General features: G+C 35.8%; 1 protein-coding gene across 2 annotated transcripts; it reads left to right on the top strand.

Moving 5' to 3' along the window:
- Positions 1 to 2,064: 2,064 nt before the first annotated feature.
- On the top strand, positions 2,065 to 22,873 carry GS1 (Haloacid dehalogenase-like hydrolase (HAD) superfamily protein). 2 transcript variants are annotated; one of them, XM_090007323.1, is made up of 6 exons: positions 2,065 to 2,255; positions 4,519 to 4,743; positions 19,644 to 19,704; positions 19,917 to 20,064; positions 20,232 to 20,311; positions 22,502 to 22,873. In XM_090007323.1, the coding sequence occupies exons 1-6, from the start codon at positions 2,189 to 2,191 to the stop codon at positions 22,641 to 22,643; spliced, it is 723 nt and encodes a 240-aa protein (XP_089863449.1). In that variant the 5' UTR covers positions 2,065 to 2,188; the 3' UTR covers positions 22,644 to 22,873. The 2 variants fall into 2 exon arrangements, with proteins under 2 accessions (XP_089863449.1, XP_089863450.1); XM_090007324.1 differs by lacking the exon at positions 20,232 to 20,311 and having other exon boundaries at positions 2,070 to 2,255.

Below are 22,873 nucleotides of genomic sequence, written 5' to 3'. Positions count from 1 at the left end.
GTTTTCCATTTTAAAATGAATTAATAGCTCACCTCGAAGCTTAGCAACTTCTCTATCATCATTGTCGGCTATGATCATGTCATCCACATATAATAGTACAATGACATGCAAAATTTCATGCTTCTTAACAAACAAATTGACCTCAGAGTTAGATGCAATATAGCTACAAAAATGTAAGTACCTAGCAATTTTTTCATATAAGGCTCTTGGAGCTTATTTTAGAATGTAAAGTGCCTTCTTGAGTTTTCAGACAAAGTATGGATCGGTATGAGATTCATATCTCGGTGGTTTATCCGTATCTGTCAATCTCATCATATAAAAAAAACATTTTTTATGTCAAGTTGCCATAACTTTCAACCTTGACAAGCTGCTAAAGAGATTACCACCCGAACTGATGTCATTTTAGCCACAAGGCTAAAAGTTTCTTTATAACCTTCGCCATATTTTTTAGAAAATTCTTTGTCTATGAACCTTGCTTTAAATCTGTCTACACTTCCATCTGCCTTGTGCTTGGCTCGGTGAACCCATTTACAAGTAATTGGTGTCACATATTTGGGTTTAGGTACAAGCTCCCAGGTTTTATTTTGGAATAGAGCAATTAAATTATCATCCATGGCAGCATCCCACTTTTTATTTCATCAAAGCAACAAGGTTCACAATCATCATCAAGGCTAAAGAGGAAGCGTGAACTTTATGGTGACACTATTTCCATCTCTATACCGAGCTGGCAGTATTATTTGCCTATCATCTAAGAGGTTGAACATTTTGTACTTTATTTTCAGCATTAACAATGACTTGCTCTCTTTGCCTATCATGAACTTGAACTCTACTTTCTTTGTCACTTGGCTCCCCCCCTCCCCATTAAAAGAAGAGGAGGGTTAATTGGATGTGATGGGAGCATTTGAAGTCATAGGCAATGTAACTTTTTCAACCGGCTCTCAACTCGAACTCTGACTTTATTATCCACCCCACCAATGGATCTAATATCTTGTTTATAATAAGTTACTTCATAAAAAAACATCTCTGAAAACAATAAAATTGTGAGCTTCTTGATCCAGGCATTTCTTTCTTTGATTTGATTATAACTAATAAAGATGCACTTTCTTGTCTTGTCATCCAATTTTGTTTTCATTGCATCTGACACATGAATATAACAAATTGATCCAAACGCTTTAAAGTGCTTAACATTGGGCTTCTTTCCAAACATCAACTCATAAGGGAGACTTTAAATTGATTATGGACTAAGAGGCATGGATTTATTACGTAGGCTGCCCATGCCATGCCCTCCACCCCCACAAAGCTTTGGGCAGCTTTTTTGCATGCAGTCAGCTCTTACAAGTTTTCACAATATGCCTAATTTTCCTTTCAGCCACACATGCAATCTCTTTTAATCCCATTTTCTTGACAAAAAAGAAGCGAATTAACTCAATATTAGTTAATTCTCCTCTATTATCAGTCCTTAGTCTCATAATTTTTCTCTCAAGGGTGCTCTCAATAGTCATTCTAAACTCTTTAATTTTGAAAATACTTTCTGACATTTCCTTCACAAAATAAACTCAAGTGTTTCTTGTAAAATCGTCAATGAACAACAACAAATAGGTTGGTGTGGCACAAGTCCCCATCAGATCACTATGAATAAGATCTAATGGAGCCTTGCATATGGAAGAAAACATATCAAATGGAAGCAGGGGCGTAGCTAGGATTCATGTGAGGGGGGGCACACAGGGGTGTAGCAAAAAAAAAAAAAAAATTGGTGTGATAGTCTGGGGTTCTTAAATTTTATTATTGTTAATTTTGAAACATATATATTTTTGTTAAACAAGCCAGCTCCAGCTTAGCTACTCAGCTCAGGACAAGAAGGAGCCGAACTTGACCACCCTCTGTTCAATTCGCTGGCCACAAGAATGAGGGTTCGAGAGTCCCTGACCCTGATCTTAATGGATTTGGTACGAGTTAGGACCGGGTCATGCCCGATCCATTGTCACTTTTAGATCCGGCGTGCGCCCACGGTAATCAAACTTTGCCTCTGAGGAAGGAGGTGCTACTTTCTGGACAGGAGCGAATACACCTCCAAACCTTTGGGTTTCAAATCCAAGTTGGCAACGAAGCAATTAAACGCTCCCAAAAAGAAGTGTTACGAAAAGCACCAACTTGGACGACTCTGCTGGAGAAATTGGAGGCAACAGCAATGGGAGATCTCCCGGATAAGAGAGCAATCACAAACGTGATCTTCGATATGGATGGTCTTCTGCTCGGTATTTTTTCTTGCCTTCTTGCTTCCTTTCCCTCCGTTTCTCTGCAATTGCAATAGTTATTTTGTTGGTGATCGAGGTTTGGATGGTTTCGGATGTGTAGATCGAGTTTTTAGTATGAATTTGGGTAGATGGGCTTCTTAAATTTTCACGGCATGTTGGGTTTTGTCGTGTTACTTTATGGATTCTTCTGCTTCAATTCAGATTGGTCATTGTGTGTGATAAATATGTCTTTTATATGGAGCAATTATTGGGGCATTACCTTCTTGGGTTTCTGCGATTGAAAATGAGAGAAGTATGAGCTCTGAATGGGTTCAATCAGCATTCTTTCTGCAGATTCATTATTACGAGTTTGAATCTTTGTTGCCTCCTAAAGTGGGGAACTAGCGAGAAGCAGACAGCGACGTGATAGCCTAAAGTGAGATTTCAGTCTAGTGCAGTGAGGAATTGGGTTGCAGTAGCTCAATTCCCTCTGTTTTTAGAGGAGGAATGTGTTGGGGTTTTGTCTCAAAACTATTGGATTAGTTTGCCTACCTATTACCCTACGTTGATCTAAGTTATGACTTTCATCTCTTTCTAAAAGTTTAGTCCAAGATTGAAGAGTTGAGGGGACTCACATGGGTTTATATGATGGAGAGGGGTCATAACAATTTAACTTTGGATTTGGATCATGGTTTTGCTTGGTTTGGCCATGGTCATGCGTGGATTTTGACCATTTTTTTAATACTTAGGATGATTTTATCCCCAAGTCTTTTGCCCGACCTATAGTGTACCCTTGACTGACCATTTTTTGACCTTGACTGGGGTCTTAGGTACAGTTTGAGTTGTCTTTGACCTCAACTTGCCCAACATTCCTGCATGGCCCATTGAATGCTCCAACTACTCCTACCACCCTCATTACATTCCAGCATGGCCCATAAAAATGTATTTTCAGTTATTACAATACCATATATACATACTAGTTTGATCCGGGAAAATTTAAGATTTATATTAAGGTAGTAAACAAGCTCCATACTCCAACAATCTTTCACTTCGAGATTAATTCCCTTTCAACAACCACACCTTTTGACTTGTCTCCTGATGCAATCCAGAATCTCAATGCGACACCTCCAACTACTATCCGTGAAGGCCAACTGAGATTGTACACAACTTCAGATTCTCTGCAGTAACTGTCTTGGTCAACATATTTGTCGAGTTTTCTGATCCACGTATCTTCTCAAGTGACAGTGCCCCATCAGCCAACAAATCACAAATAAAGTGATATTTCATCTTAATGTGTTGCTCCTTCAATATCCATTTTCCTCAATTTCAATGTCTACAAAACACGGTGTTCTACCTTCCCTATGCCCCTCATGTGTGCTCTACTAGTGACTTTTTGCTGTGTAACATTTATAAATGCATATTTCTCACATCCTTCATGCTCAAGGAGTTCACAAAATAGGAAAAACAAAACGCTTTCCTCTCTCTCTCTATAGTACCCCATAGCTACTTCTCCCATTCTTCCAACACTGTAGGTCCAAACAGTATATGTGTAAACAACATACAAAAGAGGAGCAAAGACCGGATTCCCAAATGTTTAGCTATTTTATGTTTCTTTTTCTCCTAAATGTCTTGTTTTTTTGGTTTAATGCAAAACTTACAAACTTCCTGCTCCAGTGTCATATCTTTGTGACATGGAATTATTAGCTGTTATGTTTGAAAACTGAGTTTTTTTTTAAAGTTTAGTTTTTCCTTTCGCGGGGATTTAATGAAGAATCATGTCTATGACCAAAGATGAACACAAACTTGAATCAGGTTTGTATCCAGCTTTAGAAAATTACCTTCATGCATATAACTATATATGCCTCAATTCAACATTCAGCACGGAGATGAAGCAACTCCTTACAAACACTGATCTGGAAAGGTGTAAATGATGGATTTGTATTTTGTTAACCAACCAGAACATTAGCTACCATAAGCTCCATATTTCTTGAGGGCGCTGAAGATAGTTTGATAGTCATGGGAGGTGTTTCTTGCTTCTTGTTTAGCGTTGATTTGGATCTTTCCTCACAATAAATTCCCCAATAGTTATCTTGATGAGGCTGTATGGCTTCTCTTGAAACATTATTTCAAGCATCTATCTGTAGTTCCTTTTGTCTAATTTTGTTTTTTGTTTTTCAGAAACCCTGTTACTGGTATGCTAGGAGAGATTGCTTGTTTTACTTTACCTAATATTGTTTAGCATTTGAAGTTGAAACTAAAGCACATTTGACTTCTTGTGCTGCAGATACTGAAAGGTTTTATACTATTGTCCAAGAAACAATCCTATCTAGATATGGAAAACATTTTGACTGGTCACTGAAAGCTAGGATGATGGGGAAGAATGCCTTTGATGCTGCCAAGGTGTTTGTTCATGAATCGGGCCTTGACGGCATCCTTTCACCTGAAGATTTTATCAAGGAAAGAGAGGCAATGTTGCTCACCATGTTTCCAAATTGCAAGCTCCTACCAGGTTATCTTCTTAGACCATAATTTGAGAATTGATTATTAACCTCTTTTCACATTTTCTTGAACTTTGGCTGCTTTTTCTTCCATGTTTTTGACAATTCCTGTTTTATAATGTTTCTTATCATCAGCTGGGATTTCACAAGTTGAAATCATCTCTATTATATCTGGATAACTTTCTTATCGCCTTTATTGGTCACTAACCTTTGTTGTAGTAAACCTCCTCTTTTTGTGCTTTCTAAAGCTTTGCTTTATTCCTTTTCAGTTTATAGGAAAGGATTAAAGTTTAAACATTCAGGTAATTATAGCCAACCCTGATTGATTATATCACGACGTGAGATAAGTTTATTGTTCACCTCAGAGTTACCAGAAGCTTTTTAGATAGGTGGGAAGCTCGCTTCAGAAGCGCGATACTCCTCGCTTCCAAAACTTGATGAGAACGTCGATTCCCCTACACTTCTCCTATGCTTTCTACATGCTTCATATATTCTTATTGTATGTTATCTTACTCAACTTTTCTTGTTTTTTTATGTGTTTTCTCTCACTCTGCTCACTCACTTCCATGTGCTTTCTCTAAATTCGTAGTCATCATTTTTAGATTTTGTTAAAAGTTTAATTCTTACACTAAAAAAAACTGAAATTTTATATTTGTCACTTTTATTTTAGTTTTTATTTGTGTTTCGTTTTGATTCCCATTCAATTCTTATATTTATTTATTTTATTCCTCGCTTCCCACTTCCTATACATTTTAAAATGCATCACTTCTCACTTCCACTTCCCGTATCATTTCCCACTTATGCTTCCTAGTCTGGCAACCTTGGTTCACCTTCATGTGTTTCATTTTATCCTATAAATGCAAGATTTTCTGTTATAGGTGTGTTGGATCCCTAAGTTTAACTTATTAATGGACAAATAGCACAGTTGTTTGTTCTTTAGCCTGGTGGAGTGTTGACCTTGAACCTGTTCATATGCATGAGGAAGTAATAACCTTAGGTATCTGTTGTGGTTCAGAATTCTTGTGCAAGAAGAAAAGAAGAGAACAGAGAAATAGGGCTGGCCTTCATCTCACGTTTCTCAATATGAGAATGTATGATATGCTTTCCTTTTTATAATGAATAACTATGGCAGATTACAACAATGCCCTCATGTACAATACAAAGTGTACATAACTGTTAGGGCAATAAAGGAAACAGAAAAATTTAATAAAACCCCGCAGCAGTGGATCCGGATCTGAACCATATTGGATCTGGATCTAATCACATCTCAATAGGAAGTATAGTGATAAAAGTTAAAAATGGCAAAATATTGGCAGCCAAAAACTCGCAAGAATTTCATTTTTTTTTAAATATCACATTTTTTGGCAAAATCTCGCAATAAAAAATAAAAAAAAGTATTAAAATAATTTTTTTATAAGGAAATATAAATAAAAAGTATTTAAACATAAAAAACACATGGTTTTTTCATGATAAATATCCAACAAAAATGTAAATATCGCGTTTAAAATGTGATATTTATGTTTTTGATGAAAAACTCGCGAGAAATTACTGTTTTTAACTTTCGGGTAATTTCTCGCTATATTTTCGTGAGATTTGTCACTATGATAGAAGCTATGTAACAGGGATTCGGCTAGCAGGGTGCCGCACCCGCGTCGACATGACTCGACGTGGGTGCGGCACCGGGTGCGGTCAACCCGACCCTGGGTGCGTTGACCGCACCCAGGGTGCGACTCGACGCGGGTGCGGGACCCGCGCCGGGGGGAACCCCCTGACCCTCCTTCTATATATATATATATTACATTTTTACCCCTGTTGCACCCCCGCACCCAAGGTTTTTGAAAGTGCTGCACCCCCGCACCCAAGGTTTTTGAAAGTGCCGCACCCCCGCACCCGCACCCATGTGACATAGGATAGGAGGTAGTGGTTGCTTATCACATCGTATTCCAGCATGAAAAGCCTCATTGCTACATTTACATGGCACCCGATTGGAATGAATCCATGTTCTCTTTATTTTTTCTATGATTTCCAAAGAAAAAATTTCTAATCAACTCTGATGCCAAACTTACGAAGCTTATTTAACTCAACATAGTGGGTTTCATGGTTGACAATCAACGCCATTATTTATAAAAAGTTAGGGGAATGCTCCATAAATATGTTTTCATGAGTGTTTGCATTTGGAAAACATTTCTTTAGAGTTTAGATACAACACCTATTCGCCTCTTATCTCTCACATTCCTGTTAAACTAAGCATGATCTCTAACCATCAAAAGTTATTTTTTCTTTAACTAATATGATAATATCTGTTTATCTGTTTTGTTACTAATATCCGTGGTGAGATATTCAGCCTCTATACTAGATCTTTATTATTGTGCTTTACTTTTTATTTGTTCCATGAAAGGATGTCTGAATTTTAACATACACAATGAACAGACAGATCATCTTGTCTTAGGGTTTCTGGCCTAGCGGGCATATGAATAGGCCACAATTGTTGTTGTTTGATCAAGTGAAAGTTTATAACAAGGCAATTTATAAATAAGACCATCTACAGTCATGTCTTTATATCATAATGATCTTCTAATTACATAAATTGGAAGCTCATGGAGAATGCATAAATTGTGACTTAATTTATATATACAATGTCTGACCCAGTGTTATCAAAAACGCGCCTTGAGGCGCAAAAGGCGTGCCTCCCCTTGAGGCAAAAAAAATTACAACAAGATGTTTGAGACATGATCAACAAGATTTTCGTAGGTTAATCTCATATATATGTAATCAGTTTCTTAGTATATTACTATATTTTAACTTTTGTTGGTTAATCTCGTTTATTTTTCAGTTATTTCAGTTATTTCAGTTATGTAATTAGTTTCTTAATATATTTTAACTTTTGTTGGTTAATCTCATATATTTTTCAGTTATGTAATCAGTTTTTTAGTTACTTTTATATGTTAATCTCATATTTTTTAGAATAATCCCATAGATTTTAATTTTTGTAGGTTAATCTCATATATTTTCCAGTTATTTCAGTTATGTAATCAGTTTCTTAGTATATTTTAACTTTTGTTGGTTAATCTCATATATTTTCCAGTTATGTAATCAGTTTTTAGTTACTTTTATATGTTAATCTCATAATTTTTAGAATAATCTCATATATTTTAACTTTTGAGGTTAATCTCATATATTTTTCAGTTTTTTCAGTTATGTAATCAGTTTCTTAGTATATTTTAACTTTTGTTGGTTAATCTCATATATTTTCCAGTTATGTAATCATTTTTTTAGTTACTTTTATATGTTAATCTCATATTTTTTAGAATAATCTCATATATTTTAACTTTTGTTGGCTAATCTCATATATTTTTCAGCTATGTAATCAGTTTCTTAGTATATTTTATCTTTTGTTGGTTAATCTCATATATTTTTCAGTTATGTAATCATTTTTTAGTTACTTTTATATGTTAATCTCGTATTTTTTAGAATAATCTCATATATTTTAACTTTTGTTGGTTAATCTCATATATTTTACAATTATTTCAATTATGTAATCAGTTTTTTAGTATATTTTAACTTTTGTTGGTTAATCTCATATATTTTCCAGTTATGTAATCAATTTTTTAGTTACTTTTATATGTTAATCTCATATTTTTTAGAATAATCTCATATATTTTAACTTTTGTTGCTTAATCTCATATATTTTCCAGTTATGTAATCATTTTTTTAGTTACTTTTATATGTTAATCTCATATTTTTTAGAATAATCTCATATATTTTAACATTTGTAGGTTAATCTCATATATTTTCCAGTTATTTCAGTTATGTAATCAGTTTCTTAGTATATTTTAACTTTTTTTGGTTAATCTCATATATTTTTCAGTTATGTAATCAGTTTTTAGTTACTTTTATATGTTAATCTCATATTTTTTAGTACTTATTTGAGATTTTCTATTTCTTATTGGTTGTTATTTCATCAATAAAGTATTTCTTTATTTATTTATATTTTTAGATATTTTTTATATTTTTTTTAAAGTTTTCAAAAAATATATTTGAGGCTTATGTTTTACGCCTCGCGTAGGTTTTTGGAGCGCCTCGCTACGTCTCAACGCTTTTCACAACACTGGTCTGACCTATTAAAAATGAAACATTTGAATCTCCAATTGTGATTACAAAGTCCTCTTGATGTCTTCATAATTCTACTTTATCATCTTCTAACTGAGCTCTGAAAGTCATAGCAAGTCTTGCATTTTCAATCAGTCGTACTTATATGCTTAACTAGATCAGGAACATACTTATGTTGAATAAACACCATAAATTTAGCTTTTTTATTGACTTCAATGTCAAGAGAGTAATGTAAAGGGACCAAATCCTTCAATTGAAATTGATCGTATAAACACATTAAATATTATACTTATTACTCCATGTGATTACTATACTATCCAGATATAATGGTGAGATAGTAGTTTCATGCTTCTCTTTACAAACAAACAAAGAATAATAAACACTATTATGGAACAACCCTAAGACCTAAGTATTATGCAAAGGCTATCAAACTAGGTTCTTGTGGCCTATTTTAGTTCATAGATTGACTTCTTCAGGTACATAACCTGTCTAGACAAATCTTCTTGTGCATAACCCAGATGTTTCTCCTTGTAAACTTCTATGTGGTCTTTACGTGAAAAATATATTCTTCTCCATCTGATGTAAATTTCGTCCATGTATTTCTGCTAGTGAAAGTGTCACCAAATTATTTGCATTTCAACTATGGGAATGAAAGTTTCTACATAATCAAGCCCTTGTTCCTAGTCTTACCTTTTTGCAACCAATCTTGCCTTAAATATACCGATGCTCTCATCTGCTTTATTTATTGTTTTGTGCATCCAACTTTATTTATACACCAAAAATTTGTTCCTTGTGGTTTACCACTTTCAAAGTACCACATCAGGAAGTGCTACATTTCCCATTGTCATGGCGTCAATTCATCTCTAGTTAGTGCATGTTGAGTCATGCGACCTTGTTTTCATATTATCAAAGAGAATGTTAACAAGCACTTGATACTTAGCAGAGGATGCTTCATGTCTACCCATCAATCTACTGGATGGCATGATCTTGATCTGAAGTGGTTGTTTTCCTGAAGTTAGATCAGCGGCCACACTTATTGCACACATTCCAAATCACCTTGGGCAATTTGATTGCCAATACTTGCTGATTGCTAAGTTTTTCATTGATCAGGTATTGCTTCCTAGTGATAGTGTCAATGCTGATATACAGTAGGGGTATGATTTCATTTTGATTTGGTCATTGGCTGAATGAGATCTACTCCTAGTTGTATGGGAGAGACTGTTCCTGTTCTGGCTGCTCTACATTTGGGCATCATCATCATCACTTATTTAGGCTACACCCCACTATATATATATATATATATATATATATATATATATATATATATATATATATATATATATATATATATATATATAATCACTAGAATATGAGAACCAAAATATGAGAACTGGAAATATGGGCATTTCCAACACCTTTTTTGCAAATCCAACCATGTGGATGTGCTTGGCATGATAAATTTGCTAGGAATCAACCATTGGATCGTGTATTTTCGATGAAAAAATATGAATTTTGAATGCTTGAATATTTATGAAGAATATGAGCCATTGATTTTAAAGCCTTAAAAAAATCTCATTTATGCATCAAAATCGGATGATTCAAGAGACTGTTCTTATGAAACCAAGCATGTAATCACATTCGTATGGTTAGATTCAAGAGAAAAGAATAAAAAATTCATGAAAATTGCGGTTCAAACATTAGTTCTCATATTTCCAGTTCTCTCTCTCTCTCTCTCTCTCTCTCTCTCTATATATATATATATATATATATATATATATATATATATATATATATATATATATATATATATATATATATATATATATATATATATATGGGTCACTTGAATATGTTAACTGGAAATATGTGAACCAGAGTGTGAACTAGGCATTTTTGACAATTTTTTTTCAAATCCAACCCTGCATATGCATTCGGTGTGATTCATTTGCCAGGAATCAACTGTTAGATCATGTATTTTCAATGAAAAAATGTGATTTTTGGATGCTTGAATATTTATGAAAATTCTGAGTCCGTGATTTTCAAGCCTTAAAATATCCTTCTTATGCATTGTAATTTGATGATCCGAGAGTCTGTTTCTATAAATCTAGATCACATGTGTACAGTGAAAGTTAAGAAAATAAATAAAAAACCCATGAAAATTTTGGTTCATACTCCAGTTAACATATTCAAGTGGCCCATATATATATATATATAGAGAGAGAGAGAGAGAGAGAGAGTAGCTGCCTACTCAATTTCTTGCCTACCACAGCTTACCACGAGCGAACAGAGGGTTTCCAGGTTGTTTTTCGCGAATTTAACCCTGCAGATGCGTTCAACATGGTCAGTTTTCTAGGAAACAATACTGGGATCGTGTTTTTTCAATAACAAAAGTGATTTTTTAAGTTTTGGATATTTATGACATTTATAAAGATTTTGCACCGTCGATTTTCAAACCTCATAAAAAGCTACCTGCACATTGGAGTCGGATAATGCAAGAGTCAATTCCTATAAAATCAATCACGTAGAATGCACATCTACAGTTAGATTCGAGAAAAACACAGAAAAGAACCCTTCAAAAGCATCATAGGCTGCAGTAGGCACTGAAAAGTATAGGCAGCTACTCCCACCCTCTCTCTCTCTCTCTCTCTCTCTCTCTCTATATATATATATATATATATATATATATATATATATATATACACACTAGCAAAAGTGTGGATACACAAGTGCACGCAATGGTGTTTTTCTAGAGAAAAAGCAAGTAATGAGCACTCAATAGGATTGTATAAAACTTAGGCATCAGGACCATTTTTACTCCATCTTTTGTTAGCTTCACTTGAAAGAAAAGGAAAGAGAAGCACATGAACATGCTATGCAGAACATAAACAAAAATATGAGTCAACAAAGAAAAGGTAGAAAAAAGAAAAGAAAAAAATGGAAATCCAAAAAACCGTCCTCCATAGGGTCATGAAATTCAATATTGAAGACTGACAATACTTACAATAGACTGTAGCTTCTGAGAATAAGTGTTAATGAGTGTACACTAAGACAAGTGTTTACACTATCTTCAAGGAAGATAAAAAACAGTCTTATATGCCGTCCCTATTTTGCTAGCTGCAGCAGAAAAAACAAAACCTACATATTAGAAAGCTAGTGAAGGAACACCAAGATTTTCTTTGGTTTATTCTGGTCTGAACTCAAGCATTTGTACACACCCCAATATTGCTTTTCACTGCTGTTAGAAGAAAGAAAGAAGCAACAAAATTCAAGTTCCCTAGCAGTTGCCTTATGTCAGAGAAACAAAAGATGTGTAAACTGTAAAATATATATTGAACTCATGGGTTTAGAAGGATTCCATCTTATATGAGTGGTAAACATGAACTGATATCAGTTAGCTCATCTAACAAGTTTCTGAAGTTCAACTTTTGTTATGTGAAAAGCATGAGCAGATAAGCAAGAATTTTGAGACCACCAGCAACTAACGTTTTGTGCATTGCTGGGATGGATGGAAAACCTCATGCTAAATTAACATGAAAATGCAGCATAGAATTGCTCAAATTTTTAAGAACACAAAAAAGTCAGCAACAGGACAAGCCCAAGAATCATAAGCTCTTGCAACAATGCAATGAGAACGAGTCCAGATTTGCCCTGCCAAGCACATAGGAACAATATGTAAGCAAAAGAATAGCAAATACTTGAAAAGAAGTCGTCATTGGGTCTTGGACCCAACTTACGTATACGCAGGACCCGACCCGATCCATGTACCGGATCGGGTCAAGATCCAATTGATATGTAATGTAAATTAAGGTGCTATTAAAGGGTATTTTTGTACCCTAGAATTGTATACTGAACATATATTAATAGAATGGAAGACGCAGTAGCCCTCTCTGACGTCTTTTCCCTGCAGATTCATCTAGTATCTCGTTCTCTTCTCTCTCTCTCTTGACAGGTCTGCGTGAAGGTTGAAGACCCATTTCTACAGCGTGACTTCTGGGTGTGAAGAGCTGCCTCGGTTTCATCCTGTCAACGTGAAAAGTCGACACTTTCTTTCTCTGTCGATAGGCACGTGAATCTGATTAAATCTGGGTGTGAAGAACTGCCTCGGTTCCACTCTGTCAACGTGAAAACTCGACCTCTGTTTCTTGGTGACAGGTCATTCTCCTTCAGATCTCTCTATCGAGTTATTTTCCTTTTAGTCTGAAATCACATCCATTCTACTGTTATTTCGCGGGTCCTGTTTATAACTGTTTTCCTCTTTTAGGGTTATTTTTCCTTAGTCTGAAATCATATCCATTCTACTGCTATTTCGTGGGTTCTGTTTATAACTATTTCCCTCTTTTACGCAAAGGTAAAAGCCGAGTTTAGTCACGTGAATCTGGCCCTTCTTCCCTTGTTTTCTTTTCTAACTTTTCACGCAAATTGTTTAAGCATGTGAGTTTGTTTTCCTTTCTCCTATATCACGAAAGAGCCACGCTTCCCTTTCACTCCTTTATTCTCTATTCTTGCTGGTCAAACTTTCTCGTCCCATCTGAATACTACCTTATTTTCTGTCAAGTTTTGTTTTCCGCCATAATCTTCTTACATATCTCTGTGCCGATTTCTGTCATAACTACTTATTTTCATCCCTCTCAAATGGATTTTCCCCATGTGCAGTCAGGCCTCTCCTTCAACTTTCTTGGCCAACTAGTCTCTGAAAAACTAAATAACTCAAATTTCTTAACTTGGAAAAGACAGATTATTCCATTTATAAAGAGTCAAGACCTCTCTGGTTATCTGGATGGATCAGTTCCACCTCCTCCAGAATTCACTTCGCAGGAAAGGATGGACGATAAAGGGGCGCAATTTATTGTTCTTCTCAAGAATAAAGAATATGTTACTTGGATGAAAATGGATCAATCGTTAGTGGCATACATCATTTCAACCCTCTCACGGGAGGTTCTTGTAGCCATTCCTGATGATTGTTCGGCCAAAGAGCTGTGGGACAAGCTAGTTCAAACATATTCGCAGATTTCTGAGGCGAGAATCATGTTTCTTAAGCGAGAATTTCAAATGTTGAAGAAAGATTCCATGTCCATTATGGAATACCTGAACAAAATGAAAGGCATCACAGATCAGCTGGCTATTGTGGGGTGTCTCGTCAGTGAAAAAGATAAGGTGCAACAAACCTTGAGTGGATTGGGGCCAGACTATCATGTTATGACGACGACTTTATTATATTTACCAAAACTTTCAATGTTTGAAGATCTTCGTGCGAAACTATTGCAATATAAAATGACTCTGAAAGGATCTTCTGAAGACCTTCATGGACATTCAGGAACCCAAGATGTGCTAGCCACGGGAATGAATTATGGTAGAGGTAAAGGAAGTTCTTTTCGAGGAAAGGGAGGCCAAGGGAGAAATACCTTTGGAGGTCGTGGTATACTTCCAACGCCCAATATACAAGGACAAAGAGCCATTCCCACCTGCTTTTTATGCAATAAGAAAGGGCATATTAAAGCAAATTGTTTGTTCAATCCTCAAAACAAGGGAAAAGCTCTACAAGCAGAGGCTAGAAAGGATGGAGAAGTAAAAGAGTTGTTGGCAGCCTTGGTAGGCTTGAATATGAAGCAAAATGATAAAGGCATTTGGTACGTCGACTCCGGAGCAACGACTCATGTCACGGGTGATGCGGGTAAACTCTTGACTCTCACTTCTTATGTTGGTAAGAATAACATAGTCACGGGAGATGGATATCATCATTCTATCTCACATATTGGAAATGCCATTATACCCATGTCAAAGTCCTCTCTTAGTCTTCCAAATGTTATTCATGCTCTTAATATTCAGAAGAACATTGTTTTTGTCTCAAAACTTGTTGATGATGTTAATGCTTCTGTTGAATTTACTCTCTCTTTTGTTTATGTTAAGGATCTTTGCACAAGGAAGACATTAAAAAATGGGGCAACATGTACATTTTTCAAGAAGATCCTTCCTCTGTTCATTCCGACTATTCTTCTTTGAAGCCTCATCAACGTCAATTTCTTGCTCCTTCTGAGTTTGTGTTTGCCATTTCTGAATGTAATAAGCCAAGACTTTGGCATAGTCATCTTGGCCATTGTGGTCGTCATTTTATTAAAAAACTTGTCTTGAATAATCTCATTCCTAAGTCTAGTTTGAGTTCAGAAGTCATTGATATAAAATGTTATAGTTGTCATTTATGTAAGAGTCGTGTTTTGCCATTCAATTCCGTTAATAAGAGAGCTTGAAGGCCCTTTGAGGTCATTTGTTCAGATGTCTAGGGTTCTGCCTCAATTACTTCTCTTTCTGGCAATAGATATTACCTTATTTTCATTGATAGTTACTCACGCTATACTTGGATATTTTTTATGAAGCACAAATCGGAAGTTTTTGGATTGTTTCAGAAATTTCATTCCTTTGTTCAAAATCATTTCTCTACCAACATTCTCAATTTTCAGTGTGATGGAGGAGGTGAATTCTCCTCGAGTGACTTTGTTAGTTTTCTTCAACATAATGAGTTAAAGAGAAGAGTGTCTTGCCCACATACACCTCAACAAAATGGGATTGCTGAGAGGAAGCATCGACATATTATTGAAAGTGCAATGAGCATGACGCACGGGAGTAATCTACCTGTAGTATTATGGACTGAAGCTTTTCACTCCACAGTTCATGTGATAAATCGACTGCCCATGACTATTTTAGAAAATAAGTCACCATATTTCTCCCTATTTGGCATACAACCTGATTATCATGAATTATGTGTGTTTGGGTCTGTTTGCTATGTTCACATTGACAACTCATTGAGACATAAGTTCCAAGATAAAGCCGTAAAGTGCAGGTTTATGAGATATGCTGAAGACTACAAAGAATATAGGTGCTATGATCCTTTGAGTAAGCGCGTCAAAATATCGAGAAATGTAGTTTTTGATGAAATAAACTTTGATAATCAGCCGACTAATTCAAGCCTTCATGTTGTTAACTCAAGCCCCAGCGTTGAGGTATACTACCCATGGTTAAATTCAGAACTCTTCTCCGGTGCTAAGGGAGATTGTCTAGCAAACTGCAGTCAGAAGGAGATACATGAAGAATCAGCAAATGAAGATCAAGCGGAAGAGATTGTTACACAAGACTTGGAGCCAACAAGGTATAAGGGTGTTGTATACACCCGGCGAGAGAAAGAGCCCTCATCCGTCCCTTGCGTAAGTACAGATCCTTTTGATCCTGCCTCACAGATGATGGATATCAGAAGATCCTCACGGATTCGACAACCGCTTGACTGGTGGGTAAGTTATAAAAACTTTTCATTGGATTTTCAGTTATTCTTGACATCCATAAGTAAAGAGGATGAGCCTCTCATGTTCTATCAAGCTGCAAGTTCTAGAAGATGGGTTGAAGCAATGAATCAAGAATTGGAAGCCTTACATGAATGTGGGACATGGGAGATTGTGCCTAGACCACTAAACAGAAATGTTGTTGGGTCAAAATGGGTGTACAAGATAAAGTATAAACCAGATGGGAGTATCGAAAGATATAAAGCTAGACTTAGTAGCCAAGGAATTCACACAAGAGGAAGGACAAGACTTTGATGAAACTTTCAGTCCTGTAGTTAAGATGGGAACCATTCGCATTGTGTTGAGTCTAGCCATTGAACATGGATGGATGTTGAGCCAGTTGGATGTAAAAAATGCATTTTTGCACGGGGACTTAAAAGAGGAACTCTACATAGAACAACCCACTGGGTATGCAGAACGAGACGCCAATAAATATGTATGCAAGCTAAAGAGGGCACTCTATGGTTTGAAACAAGCTTCTCGTTCCTGGTTCGACAGTTTTTCCCTAAAAATACAAAAGCATGACTTCTCTCGATCCTTTCTGGATCACTCGTTATTCATTCACAATGAACAAGGTGTCACTACTCTTCTATTGATATATGTAGATGACATTATCATCACAGGAAACTGCAAAAGTCACATTGAGCAGGTGAAGAAGTTATTAAATCAGAGATTCAAAATGAAAGATTTGGGGGAGCTGCGGTATTTCCTTGGGGTAGAAGTTGATAAAAGATGTGATACACTTACACTTACTCAACACAAATATACGTTGGACATTCTCAGCAGGGCAGGCATGACAGATTGTAAGCCATTAGCAACTCCAAGTGTCATTCATCAGAAACTGAGTTCTAAAGAAGGGGATATATATGGAGATCCCACTAAGTATCGTAGCATAGTTGGCATGTTGTAATACCTGACTTTTACTAGACCTGATATAGTGTACTCAGTTAATCAGGTATCTCAGTTTATGCATGAACCTCATATGTCACATATGGAGGCAGTCAAACGAATACTTCGTTATCTGAAGGGTACAGTTGGTGATGGGTTGGTATACAAGAAAAGAGAATTAGATCCAGGCGGGGGCCATGAGATCATTATTTATACTGATGCTGATTGGGCGGGCGATCCAGATGAACGACAATCAGTATCTGGTTATTGCAACTTCATTGGGTCGAACTTGGTATCTTGGGGCAGTAGAAAACAAAAGGCAGTTGCTAGGTCGAGCATTGAGGCTGAATACAGATCGATGGCTGCTGCTACGACTGAGGCTACATAGATAAGACATCTCCTAACAGAAATGGGAGAATCGATTGCTCGGTCACTACTACTGTGTGACAATCAAAGTGCCATCAATATGTCCTTCAATCCCATCCATCATAGTCGAGCAAAGCATATTGAGATAGATCAACATTTTATTAAAAAAAAGGTTGAAGAAAAAGAGATTGAGCCCATGTTTGTGCGAACTGAAGAACAAGTTGCTGACATTTTCACCAAAGGGTTGACAAAGGATCGATTTTGGTTTCTAAAAGGCAAGTTGTTCATGGTTCAGGACCATGCACAACTTGAGGGAGGCTGAAAAGAAGTCGTCATTGGGTCTTGGACCCAACTTACGTATACGCAGGACCCGACCCGATCCATGTACCGGATCGGGTCAGGATCCAATTGATATGTAATGTAAATTAAGGTGCTATTAAAGGGTATTTTCGTACCCTAGAATTGTATACTGAACATATATTAATAGAATGGAAGATGCAGTAGCTCTCTCTGACGTCTTTTCCCTGCAGATTCATCTTCCAGTATCTCGTTCTCTTCTCTCTCTCTCTCTCTTGACAGGTCTGCGTGAAGGTTGAAGTCCCTTTTCTATTAATACTAGCATGCAATTATGCATGATAGAAATTCAGTTCCTATTAGCACACTAGATTTGTTTTTTGAAGATGTTCAGTTTTAAATTTGGATATGGTTCAGATCTCATAATAAAATTATAGATGTAGATAAATTGTGAGACTTCGTGGCAATGGATCCAATGAAAAAAGTAAAGTCTCTTGATTTTCAATTAAAAAAGATTCAAATTAGATCTAAAAAAGCAAGGTTGAATCGAGATTCAAAACATATGTAATATCATTGGATCTGGTAAAAAACAATAAAAGCAAGCTTTTTATATGTAACAAAAGAATTTGGATTGGGTTTGGATCTGGATCTAAATATGGTCTTATTTAAAATGCTTATTTGAGTCCAAAAAATCCAATTTAACAAATCCAAATCTGATCCAAATTTATATTCAGATCTTAATGTAAGGATTTGAATCCCAAAATGTCAAATTCAAATTGAATATCTAATTACATCTGATCCATTTGCTACACTATCTAATGTACGCGATGTGATAGAGAGAGAAAGCACACAGACCAGGGCAAGGGAGGAGAGAGAAAGTAGCATTATAATAACATGCCACATAAACGCATCGAGTTCAGAAAATTGCTATTGTAAGAATTTCTAATAAGGGTTAAAGCTACAACAGTTGGGAAGAAGGCATGCATTAAAAAAATATAAAAACTCGAGAAATATATAATAGAGAGAGAAACATTATAACCAATTAAAGGTTACCAAACATTTTTTAAGAATGTGCAGTTTGATAGGGAATGGGGATGTATGATTATATGCCCTATTACCTAGCACATGAAAAAAACAAGCCAAAGTCCCTCAAGCATTCTGCCAGTAGAAAAGGAACACAATTCCAGTGGAACTTGGTGTTTCTAATAAACTAAAATTACAGCAACTATGACAATTGTGTGAGAAATCATAGGCACGATTATTGGATTGATTAAAATCAGATGTTAATATTTAACTCAAATGAGAAACTTCCTTCACGACAATGTATGTCTCATTCTTTCAGCAAATATCCTCTTGAAGTAAGGATCCCCCATGAGAACAGATATTGGTGAAATCGTGAGGTTTTGGTATGATCAACAAGTTGGGGAACAAAAATAAAGTTCTATTTGAAATATGGAAAAACAAATGTATTGGAAAAGACAAATAACCAAAAGAACTGGAAGAAACTTGTGCCTCTCTAAAATGTGCAACAGAGTGTGACTTGCCATCACTTAAATGTCATTTCTTGTCCATGAGAAGAAAAAAAACTTCTTACATGCATCAGAATCGCTGTACTAACTGACATCCCTGCTACCTTAATGATTGAGATAAGGAAAAGATGAAGTATTGTATGAGCTGAAGGATATATGATACTGATTGTAAATAACAATGGTTCACCTCATTGCCCATTTGTTGCAACACTAACGGAGGCCTCGGACTTGTGCCAAAATGTATCTGAAGTATGACTTCGCAAACCACATTTACTGCATGGGAGTCTACGAATATTGTTCTTTGTTATTGGTATGTATCTAGAAATGACAAAGTACCACCAATCAGTGCTGATTGATCAATCATCTTAATTCAAAATATTTTTTGCTTTGTTTTAGGAGCCAAGCGTTTGATAAGTCATCTTTATGCGAATGGAATACCCATGTGTGTGGCGACAAGGTACAAATTTCTATTTTGATTTGTTTGCGGTGCTCACACTTACATCTTGATATGTGTATGTTCATCTAGGGTCGTCCATACATGATCCTTATTTGCATGAATGTGAGCAGTACCTGGACCTTACAAATATAAAAAATTAACATATTCATGTATGTTCTTCCTATCATCTGAAACCTTTCAAGTGTTTAATTGTCTCATCTGTCATTTGGCAGTACACACAGGCGACATTTTGACCTAAAGACATCAAACCATGGTGAAATTTTTTCAATGATGCATCATGTGGTTGTTGGTGATGATCCAGAAGTTAAAAATGGAAAACCATCCCCAGATATATTTCTTGTGGCTGCTAAACGATTTCAGGTAGCATGCCCCTCATTTTAAGATTATTATGCAATTTGTCTGCCCCTAGGTATTTTGGTTTGTTGGTGTTCTACACTTTTATCCTTAGTTTCATTTATGTTTTTTCTTTGATTTGATCTGAACATGTAATCTGTTTTATAAATTGGTTGAAACAAATCGTGGATCAGGATAGCTCTCTAGGTCCAGAGACAGTCCTAGTATTTGAAGATGCACCATTAGGAGTTGTTGCTGCTAAGAATGCTGGAATGTAAGTGATCCTTTTTTGGTTACTGCTGTACAGCACATTCTCTGCTGAAACAAAGACAATTATTGTTTTGTTCATTGCCTTACATTGAGAATCCAGACAGGTAGTTCACTTTTTTCCAAAAGTTTTGTATAATTGAGAAAATATTGTGACTCTTCCTGCTCTTATGAGTCCTATATAACTATCTATCTATCTCATAAGGATAAGTTGGTTTGTATTTGCTGTTCTTTGTTCTTTGGTCATTTTGCGCTTGTGTGGAGTTGTATATGAGTGAGACATTGGCCTCAAAATTCGTGTAAAGGTCAACAGAACAAATTGTGATTGAGCCATGTGCATATGGTCAAAGGGACAGTTAGGTGATTCACCAAAAACTTGAGGTGACTTCTGAAAAAGTTGTTAACATATGTGTATATATATATATATATATATATATATATATATATATATATATATAGAGAGAGAGAGAGAGAGAGAGAGAGAGAGAGAGAGAGAGGAATGAAAACCTCCCTAATGAAAACTGTCCCAAACCTACCCAATTGAAAAAAATTAATATTTTTTTTTAAGTCTGACCATATAGATGTGTTCAACATGATTGATTTACTAGAAATCTATACTTGGATCATGAATTTTGTAAAGAAAAAATGGTATTTGGAGCATCAAAAATTTATGAAAATTGTACGCCGTTGATTTTTGGAACTTATAAAAACCTATCCATGCATTGGAATCAAATGCTCCAAGACTGATTCCTATAAAAACAAGCATATAGATCACATCTGTACCATCGGAATTTTGAAAAAAATAAAAATTTAATAAAACGTTCATTGGGTAGGTTTGGGAGGGTTTTCCACCCTTGGGTAAGTTTTTATTCCTCTCTCTCTATATATATATACGTATATATTGTTAACATGTGCATATATTATATATATAATATTTATGTGTTTTGTATGTAAACTGAAATACCCATCAAGGGTATTTCAGTCATTTCACTCTTGTAATAGGGTCGGCCTAGTAGGGGCTACATTGTAATTTTGTTTTAAGGTTTTTAGTTTTTATTTTTTTGCATGTTGGAGCCATTGGGATAGCACAACTAGTCGTTGGGCTAGCCCCAATAACTATATTTCTAGCCGTTGGGGCTAGTCCAATGACTAGTTGGACTGCTCTTCTCTGGTTGTTAATCTCCTGTTGCGTGATCAGGAGATTGACAACCAGAGAAGAGTAGACAATGAGGGTGAAAATGTAAAAGTCATTGCTGACTGTCGGTTGTGCTTAACAGCTGCATAAGCTACTTCATTTCTCATGGTTGATGGTGCTACTGCGTAGCCATGTTTTTTTGTTGTAGTTAGCAGCTTTATAAGTTGCATGCATATATTAGTGGCCTTTAAAGAACCACGCAGGCTAAAGTTTAAAGAAATGGCTTTTCAAGATCCATGTTATTATATGAATGGAGATATTATAAACCACGTAGATAAGGGTGATGTAGTATGGTCAAGATGTGGGGTTCTAATAAATTAAGTCTTGGTGTTTATAAATAAGTTCTTGTATCATTTGAAATCTACTCCAATGCAATAAAATGTTAGATCATTTTAGAGTCACTCCACCACCTTGATGAATTGCAATTGTATTGCATATTTATTTTGAGGCATGTGGTCGTATTATGTTATTTAGTTATTCAGTTTATGTCCATTTTATATTATGGTGTCAGATATCTGTCAAATCTGATCTAAATTATTGAGAGCAGATGCTCTACTGAAATTTTGCTCATCAACTGGTGTTAGAGCGTGTTTGTTAAGTGGGGCTCGCCAACTCAACAATTGAACCTGTTTCAAGTCACAAGTAGTTTGACATGGCTTATGCAGAGATTGCAGCCCATATCTCTAGGCTATAAAATATATTCTATGGAATGGCTGAGACTTTGGACACTTGCAACAAACACTTTTGACTTGGAAGCTCACTTTATGTCAATATCTTGGGAGCGATTTTGGTTTTTGTATGCCAGTTTATGCTGAATTCTTCCCAAGTATGCAACCACGTAAGTGGATCTGTTAAGTGATTCATCATTGTAGGAGCTTGAGAATCATCTCAACTCAAGGGTGCTGAACTGCTGATTGTTTTTGTTCCTTTTACAACATAAGCTGGTAGTGATTGTTCTATCACTGAGTAGGTTGCATTTCTGATAAAGATTTTTTCAAGCAGGTCTGTGGTCATGGTTCCGGATCCTGCTTTAGACAGTGTGCTTCACAAAGGTGCGGACCAAGTCTTAACCACTCTATTGGATTTTCAGCCAAGCGAGTGGGGCCTACCCTCATTCCCAGAAGGTCAACAACAAGAACCATGAATACTTGTGCAAGTTACAGCCTCATTCCCGCTACCTGCATTGATGTGGCATTAAAAACCGTGCAGTAATGTTGAAAATTCAGAGTTATTTTATTAGAGGTGAATGATATTTTCCCTTCTTTTTTTATAGCGGTTGAATTGTTGTGGTTCAACCAGTGAAGAATCTTCAAAGCGTGTGAATTATTGTGATGATGACTGATGCAAGTTGTTGAAAATCCCTTATTTTTGTTC

Source organism: Nuphar pumila, chromosome 5 (genome assembly GCF_984573655.1).
Source record: "Nuphar pumila chromosome 5, dmNupPumi1.hap1.1, whole genome shotgun sequence".
NCBI classification, from domain to species: Eukaryota; Viridiplantae; Streptophyta; class Magnoliopsida; order Nymphaeales; family Nymphaeaceae; genus Nuphar; species Nuphar pumila.
Note: the sequence above shows the minus strand (reverse complement) of the source record. Positions and strands in the feature narration are given on the sequence as shown.

Coding starts and splice junctions, on each gene's coding strand:
- GS1 (XM_090007323.1), top strand. CDS start 2,189: ATGGGAGATCTCCCGGATAAGAGAGCAATCACAAACGTGATCTTCGAT. Junction 2,256..4,518: donor TATGGATGGTCTTCTGCTCG/GTATTTTTTCTT, acceptor CTTGTGCTGCAG/ATACTGAAAGGTTTTATACT. Junction 4,744..19,643: donor AAATTGCAAGCTCCTACCAG/GTTATCTTCTTA, acceptor GCTTTGTTTTAG/GAGCCAAGCGTTTGATAAGT.